We start from the raw sequence: 21255 nt of genomic DNA, 5'->3' as shown, positions 1-21255 counted from the left end.
ACATTCGCTCTCTCTCTCTCACTCGCTCGAACGTTCATTCGTTCTCTTGCACATAACGGCCAGCCTCCTTGTCTAGCCCATTGCTGTGTGTGAGCAGAGGCTCTGAAAAGAAAAAGAGCCGGTTAAGGGTGTGAGTGCGTACACATTTAATAGAATAAATATATGTGTGTGTGTGAGTGAATGTGTGTGCTGTGTTTGCTTTGCTGCTTCAGTTGGTAAAGACGTTAAGCAACTGTGATTAGTTAATTTACTCGTTGACTTCAACGTGAACGGACGTGTCAAAGAGAGTACGACAAAAAACTAAATACAAGAAACGATACGGTATTATAAAAATAATAACAACAAGAAAAATAAAACCAAACACAATTTACGCCTAGTGGATTAATGAAATAAATAGCAGCAACAACAAAAATTATAAGGAATATTTTATTGAAAAAAAAAAATAAAATCAAGTGATAATTGTGAAATTACAACAACCACAAAATAAGTTTAAATGTATATTAAAATTTAGAAAAATTTGCTAAAGCAAAAAACAAGTGGAAAAAATTTGAATTTTTCTTAACTAAAAAAGAAAGAAAAAAATAATTCCCCTACCACACCAAAAAACCCCAAATTTTTGTGTTACCACAAATGGCCTTAGAGGATCGTTGTAGTCCCCAATCAGCACCATCGCCTCCAGGTCTACCTCAATCGCCACAAGCCAATCAAGCAACACCCCCACAGCCGCAACAACAGCCGCCAGCCTATTACAATCCGGCTATTTTGGATATGAGTTTATCACAAACCAGTATTGTTGATCCTGCCACAGCCACAGTTGCAGCAGCCGCCGCCATGTTACCCCACACAGTTGCCTCGTTGTATCAGCAACAACAATTGCAGCATTTGCAACAATTACATCATTTACAACAATTACATCAGCAGCAATTGGCCGCCGGTGTTTTCCAACATCCCTATGGCCACGATATGAGTGGTCAGGCCCGTTTGAGTGTCTCACCCGGAGCCCATTCCACGACATCTTCCACACCAGCCTCCTCAATGACCATCAAAGAAGAAGAAAGTGAATCCATTATGGGTGATAGCTTTTCCGGCGAACACGAACAATCCTCATCGTTTAATCATCAAAATGTCACCGAAGATGAGGATGAGGAATGTGATATCGATGTGGATGTCGATGAGACAGAGGAAGAGGATAAGTCACGCATACCACCACCAGCCCATCAACAGTCGAGCAAACCCACATTGGCCTTTTCCATTTCGAACATCTTAAGCGATCGTTTTGGTGGTGTGGAACACAAAGAAGATACTCCCACAGCAAGACAGACACAATTTCCTCAGCAGGGATCCAGCATCTATAGGCCATTCGATCAATCGCGGGCAGCCACGGCAACTCCATCGGCTTTTACCCGTGTAGATTTATTGGAATTGAGCCGGCAACAACAGGCTGCTGCCGCCGCTGCCACTGCAGCCATGATGATTGAAAGGGCCAATATTTTGAATTGCTTTAACCCAGCTGCCTATCCTCGTATCCATGAGGAAATTCTACAAAGTCGTATGCGTCGTACGGCGGGTCACCTCATGCCCGGTGCTCATAAAATGATGACAGATCCTTCATTGGTGTCACCACCCCCACCTTCCGCGCAATCCGCTTTGGGTTCATTGTGTAAAACGGTGTCCCAAATTGGTCAGACAACACCACCGGCAACGGCATCCACCAATGGTTCGAATAATTTGCTACTATCTACACCACCTGCCTCGTCCACACCATCAGGATCATCTATGGCTTCACCACCACCCTGTTCCTCATCATTGCCAAATACCTCGATGAGTTCATCAACAAGCTCTGCATCATCATCCGCATCATCTGCCTGCCCTTCATCGTCATCGGGACATTCTTCACAGAATTCTTCACCCACCAGCCGTAAAAATCAAAGTCCCCAACCCATCCCTCCGCCGTCGGCAATTAGCCGAGATTCCGGTATGGAAAGTTCGGATGATACCAAATCGGAAACGGGTTCGACGACAAATTCGGAAACGGGCAAAAATGAAATGTGGCCAGCGTGGGTGTTCTGCACGCGTTACAGTGATCGTCCCAGTTCTGGTGAGTAAAGGAAAAAACAAATTTTTTATATTTTTTAAGGAAAAATATAGGGCTTTCTTATAGGGGAAGAGAGAAAAAACACAATATATATTATTTTTTTAATTATCAACTATTTTCTCTCTCCATATTTTTAATTTTCCTATCCTTATCAAATTTCAAGGTTCTAATTGTTTTGCCCAATTTTCCAATAGCCATGGCGGTATTTTTCTTTTTTTGACCTCCATATTTTTTTGTTTTTACTAAATGACAGCATAAATTGTCATTGGTTGTGAAGGTCATTTTTTTGGCTCTTAAATTACAGCATAGATTTCAATTTTGTCATTTCTTATTATCCAAAAAAATTATGACCATTATTGTCCCACAAAACAAAAACAAAAGAAGAGCGGCAAATCTCCTTACAACAAAAAGAGATAAATGTCCTGCTGTGACCACACAACGGTAACATGTCATGAATAGTGTAAATGTTTGGCCGGCATTTAACGTTTGATGTTATCGGGACACACACATGCATTTACTCGATTCGATTCTCCTCTCTGCTCAGCTCCAGATGACATTCAAGGCCTGTTATCAGCTTGACAAAAATATTCAAGAGATGACTCCCCTTGTCACCAAAAAAAAAAAAAAAAAAAAAAAAAAAAAAAATACACCACACAAACAACAAAAACTACTTAAAGACACACATCTTTTTGTTGTTATTGTTGTTGTTGTTGAATGAGATGCTGCTTGGGTAGCCGGCAGCTAGTCCGTGTATCATTAAGATTTGTGTAAGATAGCTGTTCCCTCTCTAGTTTAAAAGCAAATGCTGAGCGATAAACCAGAAGAGGGGGAGAGCCGAGCAAGACATGGCTTGCGACACGTGCTTCTTAAGGATTTGTTTTTTGGTAATGAATAAAAAGGGTTTCCAAATGATATTTTATCACTTTGTTTATAATTTTCCGTATGATGGGGCATAAAGAAGCCACTGTTCGTGGGGGTAGGGGAAAAGGGAGATTTGAAAATTAATTTTAAGTGATTTTTTATTATTTTAAATGGTTTTTTAATAGACAACCAATGACAGATTTATGGCAAGAGGCCATATACTTGGTTTTAGAAAATTGATGATAGAGAGAGGAGAGAGGGGGGGGGGAGGAAGAAGAAAAAAAAAAAATAAATAAGTAAACAAGTAAAATATGATTATGATTTATGTTTAAAGAAAAGTTAAACATTTTTGGAGAAATTTCAACATAAGTGGTTTTTAATTGAAACGCCATAAAAATTATTAAAAATATTAAAAAATGATATGAAAATAAAAATTTGAAAAAAAAATTAATTAAAATAAAAAAATTAATTTGAAAAAAATTATATAAAATTAAAAATTTTAAATAAAAAAAATAATTTAAAAATTTCAATTAAGAAATTAAAAAAATAAAAAAAAATTAAAAAACAATAATTTAAAATTTTAAACATTAAACATTTTGCTTCGACAAAAATGTTAATTTTTTTAAATTATATATATATATATATATATATATAAATTAATTTACAAAAATTTAATCAAAATAATTATTAATTTTTATTAGGAAAAAAATTAAATTTGTATTCGAAAAAAAAATATTTAAACTTTAAAATCATCTTTTTTATTTTGCCTCCATAACACCTGTTTTGCATTCTTTCAAATTTCATTGAAATTCCCTCCACCTCTACCTAATAAAAAAATTTTGCTTACTTTTCTTTTGAATTAAAAAAAAAAATACAAAAAATATCGAAAGCGAAAAAATGTCTCTTTGTCCATGACAGCTGTCATCATTTATTGTCTCGCTGAATGGCGTCGGCATTGTTTCAAAGTTAATAATTTTTTATTATTTTTCTTTAATGTTTTTTTATTCTCCTTCTACACCTTAATAATATAATCATTATTAGGAATAGGAATTTGCAGTGTCAATGACAAATTTCCAATTAATATTCTGGGGCCATCTTGCGCCGACTACCACTCATTTTTTGTTTTTTTTTTTTTTTTATTTTCTCATTTGCAAATTGAATTCCTTTTATTTATTGATGTCATTATAATGTTTTTTATACAACATTTTTTTATTAATTTATTTATTTTTTATGTTTCATTTTAGGCCCCCGTTACCGTCGCCCCAAACAACCCAAAGATCCCAAAGCCTCCGATGAAAAGAGACCAAGAACTGCATTCTCCGGCGAACAATTGGTCCGACTAAAAGTAAGTATCTTGAAAATATAAGAGTTTTATTATTTTACTAAAAAAATTCTAGAGGATATTCATAAAAAATGAAAACTTAAATGGAAATTATGGAAAAAAAATTTTTTTATAATTTTTTAAGGCATAGAATTGTTAGGGGGGTTTTTTTAATAATTTTTACGTCATTTCTTTTTTAACTTAGAAATTTAAATTTAAAAATTAATTAAATAATTAAAAAAATTAAGATTTTTTCCAAAAAATATTTTTTTCCTGAAAAAATATTTTTTTCCTGTTAGGGGTTTTCAATAATTTTTACGTCATTTCTTTTTTAACTTAGAAATTATAATTTAAAATTAAATTAAATAATTTAAAAAAATAAGATTTTTTCCAAAAAATATTTTTTTTCTGAAAAAAATTTAAATGAAAAAATTAATTTCATTTTAAGGACATTAAAGTCCACATTTTTCTTGCCTTCATAAAAAAATATTTCTGTTAAACCTGATGTTAATTGGCTAGAATATTTTGTTCCCTCATCCCTCAGGGCCATGAATAATTCATGGCTAATTTAAAACAACAACAAAAAAGGCAATAGAAGCCTATAAAGAAAAACAAAAAAGAAATAGACAAGCAAGTCATTAAGCAGCTCCTCCATATGGTGGCACTAATAAGCAAGGACATTTTCAAAATAAAAATTAAAACAACAAATATTTCTCTTCTGTGTGTACACATTTTTCACGACTCATAACGAATTGAAAATTTATGAGTATTTCCAAATGTGTTTTTGCCTATTGTCCAACTCAAAATATTTACATCACCACCTAGGGAGCCAGCCTAGCTAACACAGAGCAACCAGTTTTCCATTGTGATATGATATCCTGCTAAGAGAATTTTCTTTTACAAAACCGCAACTAAACGCCTTGACTTTGAAACAAAAACACTTTAAGGAAAACCTTTTTTTCAGTTTTCTTTTGAGTGTGTCTGTGTGTGTGTGTTTTTGTTTATTGTCCAGCGGCAATTAGTTGTGGTCTGGCCGTTTAAACCACCATAAATAATTGATTTACTAATGGTTTTCCTTCTCTCTCTCTCTCCCTTTGCAGCGTGAATTCAATGAAAATCGCTATCTAACCGAACGAAGACGCCAACAATTAAGCGCCGAATTGGGTTTAAATGAGGCCCAAATTAAAATCTGGTTCCAAAATAAACGCGCCAAAATCAAGAAATCCACCGGCACCAAAAATCCCCTGGCCCTGCAATTAATGGCCCAGGGTTTGTATAATCACACCACCGTGCCGCTAACCAAAGAGGAGGAAGAATTGGAAATGCGGATGAATGGACAAATTCCATAAATTCGTAACTTACAAAAAAAAAAATCCCTAAAACCAGATTAGTGCAATACCTTCAAATATGTAAATACAAAAACAACAACAACAACAACAAGGAGGACAAACAAAGCAAGGAGTAGCAGCAGCAAAACAAAACAAAAAATTGTAAATTATTTTTGTTTAATTTTAAATAGCAAGTTTTTTTTTAATTAATGTGATATAGTTATTGTAAATCAATTATGCTAAAAACTCCAGGCTTTTTGTAAATTTTCTTGAAAACAAATCTAAAAAAAAATCCAAAACTCCCCTTTTGAAAAAATTGTAAATTATTTAAAAATTAACATAATCCATAATTTATTGGCGATCTATGGAATTCAAATATTTCAAGACAAGTCATACAAAAAGAACCCCAAAACAAGAAGAAGAAGAAGAAGTAGTAGAAGCAAATGAAAAAAGTGGTTGAAAAACAAAAAGTCTCTCACACACACAAACAAGTATTATTTTTTTTCTGCCCAGATTTTGTCAAATCTCTTTTAAATGTATATTTAATTTTGTAAGCTATCATATAATAACAATGCTAAACAACAACATCTTATAGCTTAAACTATAATAATTACAAAACAAAAAATAACAACAACAACAAAAAACAACAACTGTTATTTTTCTCTTTTTGCTAGTATTGTAATGTTGATCTTCAAAAACAAATATCCAACTTCTTCACGTGTATATAAATATAATAATTATTATTTTTTGGTTCGTATTGTATAAATTATTATTTATATATATATGTATTATATATTATAGTATTTTTTAATTTATAAAAAAAATTAGTTTTCCATAAGTTTAATTTTATTTTAGTTTATTTCGTTTATAAGTTATATGTTTGTTATTATTTTAAGTATTTAGAATATAGAACAATTTTTTTTTGGAAAATAATGAAAAGCATTATTGACACAAAACAATATAAATAAAACAGAAAAAATATTTAAATACCAAATATTATTGAAAAAAAAAAAACAAACCAGACTTTTGATTTAATAATAAAAAAACTTTTTGGGGCGTATAAATAAAATAAGCGAGAACTAAATAAATTAAATTGAAAATAAAAAACGTTACCATGCAATGTTATTTTCTGGCGACGTTAAATCCTTCTTCAAGAAATCCTTGTTAATTATTTTCAATGACCTCCACACGAGCTGCTTCAAACATTAATTTCTAATTTTCGAACTCTTTTTGATACATATTTGGCGGTATCTTAGAAATAACTTGGCGAATATTAATTTTAAGGTGCTGAAGAGTTGAAGTACCCTATAAAAAGTCTAATGGTGTCAACCGAATTATATTGGTGGCCTGCTGATATGGACAAGACGAGGAATTACGCGGCCAGGAAATGTCTCTCGTACTAAAGCCATTTACGCTCGAGTTTTGTGGCATGTGGCACTGTCTTGTTGAAACCACATATCCTCCAAATCGTATTCATCAATAGCAGGCAAAACAAGTAAAACGTCGTTAAGATCGTCCAGGCCGAACCTTCAATACCCTCCATCACTTGGGGTGCATTCAAAATGTCCATACGTCGATCGGGACATTTATAGGGGTATAGTAGGTTGTTCATACTCTGAAAAAATAGTTTCCCAAATTACAGACACTCTAGTTGGAAAACTTAAAGGGGACTTTTTATACCCTACACAACTATGTTGTTAGGATATTAAATCACCAAGAGAGCTTTTAACGCCGCGTAATATTGGTCCTATACCCACATTTTAGCATACCGATCGTCATGTCTTGACTAGTTGAGTCGATCTAGACATATCGCTCATTTGCTGCAAGACAGGCATAACTAAAAACAAGTGAAAAAGCTTTAAGTTCGGCCGGGCCGAACTTTGGATACCCTCCACCATAGAAATACTGAAAAATTTTTGAAATTAAAATATTGGGAACATACATATAACTATAATTCTAACAATCGATTGTTGTAAACCAAATAAAATATTCCAATTTAGAGGGCAAATTTATAAGAGGCATACTAAAGCGGGACCAATATTGACAACATTGTGTAGGAATTAGCGAATACTTGGTGTTTTTATTATATAAGAGGTTATTCCTAATTAAGGGCCGATATAGCTCAAGATAATAATTTAGTTTTGAATCCCAATACCGTGCATCACGCTAAATATTATAAATTTTTGTGTAGATATTTGGCACTAAATAAAAACCCAGTGTACCCAATAAGAACTCAAAGTACTAAATTTCAGCGAATTCGGTTGAAAAACGAGATCAAGAACCTCAAAATACCGAACATTGGGGGTACCCTTATATGGGAGCTATGTCTAAACGTGGACCGACATATCCCATCTTCGAACTAGACCTGCCTGCAGACAAAAAATTTTGGGCGATCTATCTCAATTCATTAAGACGCTAGAGTGATTACAACAGACGGACATGGTTAAATCGTCATAGAATTTTACGCTGATCAAGAATATATATACTTTATAGGGTCGGAAATGATTATTTCGATGCGTTACAAACGGAAAAACAAAACTAATATACCCTCCATACTATGGTGGAGGATATAAAAACGATTTTGCAGAAAATTCGTTTTAAATTTTCAATTTAGTCACACTTTATATGGGACAGAGGAACTTCTACAGCTTGTCAATTAGAGTGTGTAAGAGATATTCATATGCATTTTTAACACAACATGAAGTCTTTTATAGCGAACTATCGTGCATCATTAACTCGAAAATCAAATTTTTTTAGTTATGTCTGTCATGCAGCAAATGCGTCCGTCCATCTGTCCATTATAATTTGTAAACACGATACAGACAGATCGCTATGTTTTTGGTAATTATCGGTTAAGGTTTAAGAGATGAAATAGATCAAAACTTTATTTGTGTTTTGTTTTTCTGGCCGCTCTAGAGACCACAAATATGACCCTAACATCAAGAATTTTGACACAGAGAAAGGGGTCTGACCGGGGAACAAGCAAGGATATTTTCATGATAATCGGTCAATATTTAGCGGGTCATAACGACTCCATTTTTATACCCTACACAACTATGTTGTCAGGGTATTATAGCTTTGTGCAGCCCCAAAAGTTTGTAACGCCGCGAAATATTGGTCCCAGACCCACCTTTAAGTATACCGATCGTCATATCTCGAATAGCTGAGTCGATCTAGATATGTGTGTTCGTCCGTCCGTCTGTCCATTATAATTTGTAAACACGATACAGGCCACAGTTATGGAGCAATCTTCACGAAATTTTGCATGTAGGTGAAGTAATCTGGACAAGTAATTAGAGGGGCTGTACTGATTATTAGTAACATTTGCTGACCTCTAGCCAGTCAAAAGTGTGCAAATATCGCGAAATATGGCCCAATCTCAGAATATCGAACCGCAGAAAGTTAGATTTTCATGGAAGTTGTGTAAGGTATCGTATAGTCGGCCCCGTCCGACTATACTGCTCCGCTCACTGTTTTTTTTTTTTTTTTTTTTGTGAAAAATTACAAAATTTTTATTCTATGGCTTGTATATTTACTCTCGAGAAGTTTATAGTATATTCAAATAGAGAGTTTAACCTTTAAATCGACCTTTAAATACAATTATATTGGTGTATGTCCTCGGATGTGGGAGTTATACGTAAACCAGAGTAAGAAAGAGGAGCTGTTGACCTCTAATCGGTCAAGACAGTGCAAATATCGCAAAATATTGCCCAGGTTCGAAAAATAGATCCGTAGAAAGTGGTAGGTTGTTAGGTATAATATGGTCGGACCCGTCCTAATTATATCCACTTATATGAGAAAATTCGGTTAGAATTTATTAATAGCGAAAAAAAGCTGAACTTCTATGTGGAGCTACATCAGAACTTGGACATACCATCTGTACTACAAATGATTTCACTACCCAAAATAATCAATATTGATCCCCGTTTTGGTATGACCCGACGTCTTTTTCGGTATATTCAATTTTTATAATACTATGAGTTTTATATGAGTGAGCCATATTTTGAATGCCATTTGATGAATCAGGTTAGAGCGAATTCGGTAGAAAACATGCCCAATCACCCCAAATTCCATGAAAATGATATGATTCTGTTAGAGTGGTCGTGGTGATCACTTTGTTGATAATTTATTAAATTAAAAATTAAATTAAACAGTTAATAATTTATCTCAAAAACAATTACTTGTTATACCCTCTTCCATGAGATGGGCATTAAAAATCTATCAAATCGATTTGACTTTTATATAGATGTTACGTCTAGCCAATTCGGTTGAAAAACCTGCACAAAATACATATAATCCGAAACTCAGGTCAATATAGTTAATAAACATGGTTTGAGATTTTCAACTTAATGATAATCCATAATACTAAATTACAGGACTTGTTTGGACTCGTTTTTGAGCAGAATTGTCACTAATTTTATGTTTCAGGTTCTCATGGTTCTTTATCATAAAAATCTTCATACCATCTTCTCATTTTAGCAGAAAAGGTTCCGTCACATTTTTGACATTATTAATTTTTTACCCGAATTTTCTCATCAAAGTGGCTATCAGTTGGCATATTGAACTTGCCAAAAATAATGTTCTAATTATTAATTTATAACATTAGTTTTGAAATTTTAATTTCCAATTTTTATAATGTCTCTTATTATGATTGCCCAACATTTTCGCCTCAAATTATACAAAACAATATTTAAATATTGTTTGCATTATTTGAACACAATTTTCCCATTATTCACAACAGTCATCACCTGTTTCATTGTCCAGATCCAATTCCCATTTAAATTTTTATGATGTTTGGATCATAATTATGGTCTATAGAACGATTAAAGAAAAAGAGACAGAAATTAAGATGTTGGTACATTTGATCACATAAATATTAAGGTATAGATTTCAATATTCGATATGGTTCATAATACACAATATCCCAGCATATTCAGATATACCTCTAAGCATAAACTTCGACATCCGAAGTTATTTAATTTAATCATTTAATCACTCTAACGTCTAAAAGAATTGAGATAGAGTGCCCATCATGAAGTTCGATGGTGGGATTTATCGGTCCACGTTTAGGCATAGCTCCCATATAAGTGTCTCCACAAAAAATTATAAATATAGGTCCACTTTTTCTGGCAGTCCCCATATAACGGTACCTCCTAATTGGCAGTATAGGTCCATTTTTTCGGATAGCGCCCATATAAGCGTAACCCCCATTTTTGGTATTTTGGGGTTCTTGAGCGCGTTTTTCAACCGAATTTGCTGCAATTTGGTATTTTGTAGTCGTATATAGTAACAAATCTCCTTACCAAAAATTATTAATGTTCGACCCCTTTTTGGGGTAGTCCACATATAACCCCCTTTTTATACCCTTCACCACACTGTGGTACAGGGTATTATGTCTTTGTGCATATGTTTGTAACAGGCAAAAGGAAACGAGATAGACACATGGTTCCTTTTGAGAATATGCATAGAATCACTTTCTAAATCGATTTACGCATGTCCGTCTGTCCGTCCGTCCGTCCACGTATTTTTGTGAACAAAGTACAGGTCGCATTTATGATCCAATTTGGATGAAATTTGGCATATGTCACTTATTTGGCCCAGGGACGAACCTTATTGAAATTGGGAAAAATCGGTACAGATTTAGATATAGCTCCCATATATATATATATATTCGTCCGATTTAATGTAAAAAGTCCCTATATATCTTCCGAATTGCACGAAATTTAGCACATCGTAATGAATTAGGCCTAGAGTGATATGTGTTAAGTTTTCTGAAAATCGGTTCAGATTTAGATATAGCTCCCATATATATTTTCGTCCGATTCAATGTAAATGGTGCGCCAAAGTCCCTATATATGTTTCGATTTGCACGAAATTTGGCACAGCGTAATGAATTAGGCCTAGAGTGATATGTGTTAAGTTTTCTGAAAATCGGTTCAGATTTAGATATAGCTCCCATATATAGTTTCGTCCGATTTTATGTAAATGGTGCACCAAAGTCCCTATATATCTTTCGATTTGCACGAAATTTGGCACAGCGTAATGAATTAGGCCTAAATTGATGTGTGCTGAGTTTCATGAAAATCGGTTCAGATTTAGATATAGCTCCCATATATAGTTTCGTCCGATTTCATGTAAATGGTGCCCCAAAGTCCCTATATATCTTTCGATTTGCACGAAATTTTGCATAACGTATTGAATTAAGACTGGAGTGATGTCTGCCAAGTTTCGAGAAAATCGGTCCGGATTTAGATATAGCTCACATATGTAGTTTCGTCCGATTTCATGTAAATGGTGGACCAAAGTCCCTATATATCCTTCGATTTGCACGAAATTTGGCATAACGTATTGAATTGAGCCTAGAATGATGTCCCAAGTTTAGAGAAAATCGGTCCAGATTTATACATATATAGTTTCGTCCGATTTCATGTAAATGGTGCACCAAAGTCCCTATATATCTTTCGATTTGCACGATATTTGGCATAACGTACTGAATTGAGCCTAGAGTGATGTCTGTCTGCCTTGTTTCGTGAAAATCGGTCCAGATTTAGATATAGCTCCCTTTTATTATAGATTGATTTTAAGTAATTGACGCACCAAGGAACCAATAGGCTGATCGGAACAAAACGTTCTGAAATTACTGTAACCTAACCTGTGACATGTTTGTTTGAAATCGCTTAATATTTGGATAGAGCATCCATATATATTTTCGTCCGATTTCAAGTAAATTGGGCATCAAACTCCTCATGTAGTCAGATTGACATCAAATTTTGCACAACTTACAAAATTGAGCATAGAATTACATAGTTGCGTTTTCTAGAAATACAGACAAAGCCCAACGGATGACCTGTTATATTTGTTTGAAGTCGATTTACATACTTTATGGATAGATCTAGGTAGATTCACATTTAGATAAATATCACATATTTTATTTCATCCAATTTCATGTTAATAGTCCTGTTTAATATACCCATAGTGGTGAAGGGTACTACTTTCCTTACTGGTTTATATTACAATAGCTATTTGATTTGTTCCGCGTTTTGGGTTGTAATCATTTCTCCTGCGCAGGATATCGACATCAAAAAATAGAACGTAGGGTTCGATAATGAGCTATAGCCGCATTTAGACCTATTCCCTGTGTGGAGGTTCCAGAAGGAGGGGACCGATATTCCCCATCTTCGAATTTGAACTAAGCTTGGAAGAAATAATAAGATGGGCAAAGTTTGAATGAAATCAAAATTTTCTGAAACGTATTTGGTTCAAAGAAACATGGGGTCTAGAACCAATATTTCGATGAGGCACATTTTTACCACGTTAAAGTGTATACATCCGCATTCGCCATAAGGCTGAGAGTATAATTATCCATTAAAATTTTTTGAAATTTGTATTATGGTTTACATTATGGATTACATAATCCGTTTTTAGAAATGTCGGTATAGATCCACTTTTTGGTATGTTCCCTATATTTTCATTTCTATTTCTTGTCAATATATCTATGGTAGAGGGTATCCAAAGTTCGGCCCGGCCGACCTTAACGCTTTTTTACTTGTTCCATTTTGGAGAAGACCTAACACAGCATTTCGAACTAACATTATATTTGAGAATATGTACCCTATGGATACATTTCCCAGCACAACAAAGTCCCTCGTCTATAATGAAGAACAGTAATAAGTTTCCAAACAATTTAATTAATTAAAAATAATAGTCATAACAATTTTATGGATTTTTAAATTCACAGCTATGTGTGTGGCATTACCACCTACACACAAGCAGCTCAACAACAGCAACAAATACATGATGAAAAGAAGTGGCGTCAATTTTATGGATATTTTGATCTTTGGCGTATTTTTTTGGGACCAATAAAGTGTTAATCGTTATCCGATACACGTATCAATACAACAACAACAGCCTCAGCGACATACAAACACTTGGCTACCAAAAACAAAAAATCAAAAATAAGTAATCGAACAGTAGTAACATCGATTTCGTTGTAATGTTGGTTATTACATTACATATTTTGTTGTTATTGTTGTTGGTGTAGGTGTGTGTGTGCGTTTGTGTCTTCTGATGGGAAGTTGAAATTATTGTCAGGTACACTGATGGACTGATGGAAATATGAGTGAAACGTTTTATTGTCACTTTTACATGTCATAAAATTGTAATGATTGTCCAATTTTTGGGAGGGAGGACCCACCACGTCGCCCAAAAATAATCAAGTGTGATTGTGTGTGATTTGCCGCTACTGTTATTTGGCTACTTGTAATTACATACATACATATACCTGATTACATAGTCAATTTACATGTTGTTATCATAGAGAGGCCGATTATATTGTTGATTACGGCAAAGAAATGTGTAATAACATAATCGTGATTGTTTCCTTTCTGCTGAATATAATTATGAGATAGCCATCTAATGGATCCTGTAGGAAATGTTTAATTCAATTCCGTACTTCCATGAGACATGTGAGAGAAAAAAATAGTTATTTAAAATTCAAAGCATGTTTTGTGTGGTATTTTTGTTTCAAATAATAATACAAAAATTGATATTTTCAAATTAAATGAAAAAGAAAGATTTAACTCTTACTTGTTAGGGATGAAAATTCGATTTTTATACCCTCCATAATAAGGTGGAGTGTATATTCATTCCGCAACACATCGAAATATTCACCGGAGAATTTGAACTGACATTGCTATTACTCCTATGATGGTTGGTATTGCCAACGGGGTATATCTTTCCACGTTTCTGTATTTTGGTGGCTTTAGACACATATTTGAACAGAATCAGCTGTAATTTGGTGTTTTGGATTCACTTTGGCTATCAAATTATCAAAACTGGCTTATATAGCGATACTCCCCAATATTCGAATTTTTTGTCTACCTAATTGGCTGCAATTGTTATTTTGGGACGACCTTTTAGTGGCGTCCCCATAAAATGCTACACCCCAAAGATCGGTAGTTCGACAATTAGGGGGTATTTGGGCACATTTGTTTAGGGAAGCTAGGACACGAGATTTAACCAAATTAGCTGTAATTCTATATTTTAAATTATCATTGTGTAGAAAATCTCCCTACCAAAATGGGTCAATGTTGGTATTCAACCGTTCAAGTTCTTATGTGGTAACCTACTAAAAATTATCAATGTCAATGTCAGTATAGCATCCCATTTTCGGTATTTTGAAGACTTTAGTCGCATTTTCCAACTATATAATGACCGGTTTTGGAAGTGACTGGAGCGGCTACAACATCTCAACAAATTTCCGAACCATTAATTGACTTTTTATGAGGACATAATGGACATATATGAACATATTTCTGCAAAAAAAGTTTTCATCCTCCAAAAACAGCCATCCTCCAGTACAGCCATTTCGGTAAGTGAAATGCGGCTTTGGGACAGGATATTTATATAAAGGCTGTATTAAACCACTGATCTACATATATAAAAAGTGTCTGCAAATTTGTTTTTCAGCCTTCATTCCCTCAGAATGACGAAGTACGGCCACTTCTGTGGGAAATGCTGTTAAAACCTTAAAAATACAGAAAATAAGCAAGGCTTTATATGGAGATTATTTCAAAATATTTATCTTAAAACCAGTGAGCGGAGCCGTATAGTCGGACGGGCCGACCATATGATACCCTACACAACTACCACGGAACTCTAACTTTCTGCAGATCTATATCTATTTGCACCCTCTTAACCGATTAGAGGTCAATAGCTCCTATTTCTTGCCATGACATCATAATATCATAATATCCATTTTTTTTTTATTTTACACAGAAAGGTCTTGGTTGACTTGACCCGCTGAATAGTGACAGATCATTACAAAAGCCCATCAAATTAATTGGCCAGATTCATTCTCTAGTGTAACATTCTGCTTATAATTGTGGCATATATAACGACATGATCATCATCGCAAATTATAGGCGTAGTCCTTGACCATAACCGGAACCTCATGGAAATTTTAAAAGCGATCAGCGCTATATTTCCGCCTTCTAGTGTGTTAATGGGGTACTAATATAAGCACCTGTGAATATTTAAGTGTAACTCCCACATCTGAGTACATACGACAATGTAATTGGTATCAATTTGATGGCCAACCACTCCTCTTGGATATATTTTCAACTTCTTGGGTCTATGTCATTCGGGGGTAAATATATACGCTATAGAATACAAATTTTGTAAATTTTCACACAAAAGTCAGGGTCCATTTGACCCGCGAAATATTGACCGATCTTTGTCAAAAGAGACATGTTCATTGTTTGGCCCGATCCCCATCTCCATGTAAAAATTCACGATGTTTGGGCCATAATTGCGGACTCTGGAGCGACCAGAAAATCAGACAAAAATAACGTTTTTGGTCCATTTCATCCCCTAAATATTAACCGATCTTCACCAAAAACAATAAAGTGGCACCATTATAATGGACCAATAACAAAACGTGGATCGATATGCCTTATTTGAAATATCAACCAGTAAGGAAAATAGTAAAGTCGGACGAGCCGACTATATGATACCCTTTACGACTATAGGTATATTCAAGAGATGCATTCTAACAGACCTCGCATTTTTGAAGTACCATTGACATGAAATTGGACTAAATTAAATATGTGATCTGTGTCTATATGTGAACCGACTTAACCTTACGATCAATAACCGGGTACATTTTTACCTTTTTATACCCTCCACCATAGTATGGAGTTGTCTTTTGTCTGCAGACAGGTCAAGTTAAGGGTACCCCCAAATTTCGATATTTTGGGGTTTTTGAGCGCGCTTTTCAACCGATTTCGCTGAAATTTGTTACAATGGGTTCTTATTGGGTGCATCAATCCACACACATATCATCGGTAATCTATGCAAAAGTCCATTTACTTACTTCAGATTTTAGAGCAATGGGACAAAATTATTTAAATCGATTGAAATTAAACTATTCATTGTGTTACAACACAGAGCGCAGTTCAAAATGTAATCTCAATTGGACACCAGTTTATTATTTGTTGCACAATTAACATAAAGTTAGTCGAAAATATATATATGGGAGCAATATTTGGATCTGAATCAATTTTTACAAAACGTAATATTCTAGGCTCAATTTAATACCTTAACATATCACATATTAGGCTATACTCACTTTAGAACGTTGTGCAAAATTCGGTGTCAGTCGAACAAACATTGAAAGTTTGGTGCACCATTCACCTGTCTAAACTATATTTGGAAGCTATATCTATATTTGAACCGATTTCATCCAGATGTTATTGCGAACCCATTTCGATACGTTGCGCATAATGTTGTGTCAATCGAACAGACTTTAACTCCTTGGTGACCATTTACTTAAAATTGGGTGAAAATATTAATGGGAACTATATCTAAATGTGAACCGATTTCAATAAAACTAGGCACACATTAGGCTATCCTAACTTTAGTACGTTGTGCAAAATTTTGTGCAAATCGGCCTTAATTTTACTAATTGGGTTACCATTTGCTTAAGATCCGACGAATATATATATATATATATATATATGGAACCGATTTTCACCAATTTCAATAGGGTTCATCCTTGGGGCAAATAAATGATTTGTGCCAAATTTCATAACATTCGGACAATAAATTCGACCTGAACTTTACTTAAAATTTAAAATGGACAAACAGACAGACGGACGGACGAACAAACGGATATGCATAAATCGACTCAGAAAGTGATTCTATACATATTCTCAAAAGAAACAATAGGTCTATTTCGTTCCCTTTTGCCTGTTACAAATATATGCACAAAGACATAATACCCTGTACCACAATTTGGTAAAGCGTGTACAAATTCTAGCAGTAATAGCAATGTCTGTGCAAAATTCCAAGTTCTATGTTTAAAATTGCAATCTCTATCATGATTTCAACAGACGGACATACACACATAGGTCCGATATCGTGATAATACCGAAAATTGGTAGGAAATTTTAAATCAAATGAGATCTCAAAATATTTTTGGAAAAGTAGTACAGTAGGCCAAGACTAAATTGACATAGAATTTGATTTTGATTGAGAATATAACAAATTTCTGGATGGTGTTCCTTAAACATTTCTCCCCAACCGATCTTATTGTTTGTTATGGGATTTTTATATCCTACACAACTATGTTGTCAGGTTATTATAGCTTTGTGTAGGCTCAATAGTTTGTAACGCAGTGAAATATTGAACCTAGACCCACTCTTTAGTATGACGATCTAAACTTGCTGATTCGACCTAGACATGTGTGCCCATTCCCATCCGTCCATCTATCTTTATTATTATCATTTGTAAACACGATGCGTGCCACAGTTATGGACCAATATTAAGGACACTTTGCATGTATATTAATTTTGTCATTCCGTTTGTAACTCATAGAATTCATTTCCGACCCTACAAAGTATATATATATTCTTGATCAGGGTATAATTCTAAGACGATCTAGCCATGTCCGTCCATCTGCCCGTCCGTCTGTTGTAATCACCTATCTTCTGAAGGAATTGAGATAGGGTGCTGAAATTTTGCATAAGGTTGTCTTTTGTCTGCAGGCAGGTCAAGTTCGAAGATGGGATATATCGGACCGTTTAAGCATAGCTCCCATATAAGTGTACCCCTCAATTTTCGGTATTTTGGGGTTCTTGAGCGCGTTTTTCAACCGAATTCACTGAAATTTGGTACATTGGGTTCTTATTGGGTACCAAATATCTCCACTAAAAATTATAAATATAAGTCTATTTTTTTCTGGTAGCCCCCATATATAGGTACCCCCAAATTTGGTATTTTGTAGCCCCCCTACCAAAAATTATATTTAGGGGTACCCCCAAATTTAATTATCTGGTTTTGGGTTTGGTTCTATTTTGTAATCATTTCACCTGCCGTAAAAAAGTATGTACGTATAATGAACATAATGTTTAGGGAGGTGTGGGAGGTACCAGAAAGCATGGACCGATATTCCCCAAATTCGGACTTGAATTAAGTTTTTACACACTAATTAGCACTAATGCTGAGGGTATAATTTTCTATTAAAAATTATTGTTTACATAATCGGTTTGTAGAAATGTCGGTATAGCTCCATTTTTTGGTATGTTCCCTATATTTACATTTCAAGTACCTGCCAGTATATCTATGGTGGAGGGTATCCAAAGTTCTGCCCGGCCGAACATAACGCTTTTTCACCTGTTTCTAATCACTCCATAGGCCGCAATTATGATCCAAGCATTACGATATTTTATATAGAGTAGGAGATGTGGCCAAAAAATAAACATGCCTCCTTTGAGAAGATCGGTCAATATTTAGCGGGTCAAATGGACCCAGGCTTTTGTGTATATACTTACACCTGAAGGACAAAGACCCGAAAAGTTGATAGTATATCCAAGAGGAGTGGTTGACCTATAAATTAATACCAATTATATTGTTAGGTTTCTACGTATTCTGATATTGTTTAGTATTACCGGAAATGTAGCGCTAATGGCTAGGAGATTTTCTTATGACAAAGGAAGGCGCATGATAATCAGAAGATATTTAGGGGATGAAATAGACCGAAAACTTTAATTTTGTCTAGTCGGTCAAAAGAGTGTAAATATTGATAAAATATTACCAAGATTTCGAATATATATCCGCAAAAAGTAAAAGTTCAGTGGTAGTTGTGTAGGGTATCATATGGTCGGATCCCTCCGACTATACTGCTCCGCTCACTGGTTTAGTATAAGTCTACGTTTTGACAATGGCTCATAAGTAGCACTGGTATTTTGGAGAGTTAGTCACTTATATCAAAGGACGTGGCTAAAATTTGAAATATCGTCTTAATTTATAAAAATACCTCCTACAAAGTCAAAATTTAGATTTTTATTTTGGTATATGCGTTGATTTGAGGTTCTAAGTGTAGGAAACGTAAGGGTTTCAGCCGACGTTTGTCAATTTAGATCCCATTATTGATGTTGATGAAAAAAATGTTTTTTATTGTCCAAATTTTAATCCCTGGCCCCTAGCCAAATTTTTATTTTTTATGTTATATTCAAGAAATTTCAAATAGTTTGTGATGAAATATCAAAATTATAATTTCTTCATAAAATAATTTATTATGTTGCAAAATCTATTCTAAACATAATCGAAATACTCATATTTCCATTAACTAGAGAAAACAAAAAACTCCACAAATAATATGCACGAGCCATTAGTTGCCGAACATCGCATTACAGTATCCGTTATAACACATGTTTTCATATTCTTTATTAGATACAATATTATTCCATTCGGGAATATCTGCCGCTACTAAGAGAACTAATGATGTTGCTGATGCCTAGCCAAAAGTTGTTGATTCAACTATTTGCTGACGATCGACAATGAAATATGAAAAATAATGATAATTATGTACGGTGGTGGTGGTAGAGTGGGTTGTGTTGCCTTGCGTTTCGCATAAAGATGCCTCATAGTTTTTGGCTGATGTGCTAAACTATCTGCGGAACACACACCACTCACGGACTGCAAGAAGAACTAAAATTATTTATAAGGCATATTAAAAATGGCATTTGAGTGCCGCAGAAAAACACTTAACTAGATTTATTACTTTACGCACCACACACGCACACACACACACTTTAGTAGTTTATGCTGTAATATCTTTCACACTTCTACCACAAGATGTGGTGGCACCAACCACCACATCTTGTTGGGGAAGTGAAGGAAAAAAAATCGAATATATTAAAGTACATTTTCCAGCTAGACTGTAAGATGTTATGGACTGAGGGGGACTTCTGTTGTGCCACAAGATGGGCCATCATATCACACTTAGGCATAAATCACTTTAAAATGTTAAGATATTTGAAAAAAGGGGGAGAGAGGCAAGTATGGAACGGGTATGAAAGAAGAAGCCTTTGGATGATTCTTCTATGACCCATGTCGTAAAGATTTTAAAGGATTCTCCCCTTCAAAAACAAATAGGGTATTTCCAATGTCAATTTTACAATTGGGAATATTAGGGAGGAAGAGAAAAAAATATATGGACCAGGATTTTTTACGTGATCTAGAATATGAATTTTTTAATACACGGATTTCTGAGAACTATCAGAGCATGGATGTTGTAAAGAATATTTTTATACCCTTCACCACACTGTGGTACAGGGTATTATGTCTTTGTGCATATGATTGTAACAGGCAAAAGGACACGAGATAGACATATGGTTCCTTTTGAGAATATGAATAGAATCATTTTTAAATCGATTTAAAAATGTCATTCCGTCCGTCCGTCCATGTATTTTTGTTAACAAAGTACAGGTCGCATTCGTAATCCGATTTGGATGAAATTTGGCACACGTTACTTAATTGGCCCAAGGACGAACCCTATTGAAATTGGAAAAATCGGTTCAGATTTAGATATAGCTCCCATATATATTTTCGTCCGATTTTAGGTAAATAGTGCACGAAAGTCTCTATATATACTTCGATTTGCACGGAATTTGGCACAGCGTATTGAATTAAGTCGATGTGTGGTAAATTTCGTGAAAATCGGTTCTGTTTTTCATATAGCTCCCATATATATTTAAGGCCCGATTTTAGGAAAATAGTGCACCAAAGTCCCTATATATCCTTCTATTTACACGAAATTTGGCACAGCGTACTGAATTAAGATTAGAAAAATATGTGTTAAATTTCGT

At 34.4% G+C, this 21255-nt stretch overlaps 1 protein-coding gene across 1 annotated transcript; it reads left to right on the top strand.

The window, feature by feature from the left end:
• The first annotated feature begins 629 nt into the window (after positions 1-629).
• LOC133335468 (segmentation polarity homeobox protein engrailed) lies at positions 630-5666 on the top strand. The gene is made up of 3 exons (XM_061543741.1): positions 630-2098; positions 4201-4301; positions 5378-5666. Exons 1-3 carry the CDS (start codon positions 631-633, stop codon positions 5624-5626), a joined length of 1818 nt encoding a protein of 605 aa, XP_061399725.1. The 5' UTR covers position 630; the 3' UTR covers positions 5627-5666.
• Positions 5667-21255: the final 15589 nt, after the last annotated feature.

This window comes from Musca vetustissima, unplaced genomic scaffold (genome assembly GCF_032173495.1).
Source record: "Musca vetustissima isolate MV318-11 ecotype Yass unplaced genomic scaffold, APGP_CSIRO_Mvet_v1 utg22119, whole genome shotgun sequence".
Classification (NCBI taxonomy): domain Eukaryota; kingdom Metazoa; phylum Arthropoda; class Insecta; order Diptera; family Muscidae; genus Musca; species Musca vetustissima.
Note: the sequence above shows the minus strand (reverse complement) of the source record. Positions and strands in the feature narration are given on the sequence as shown.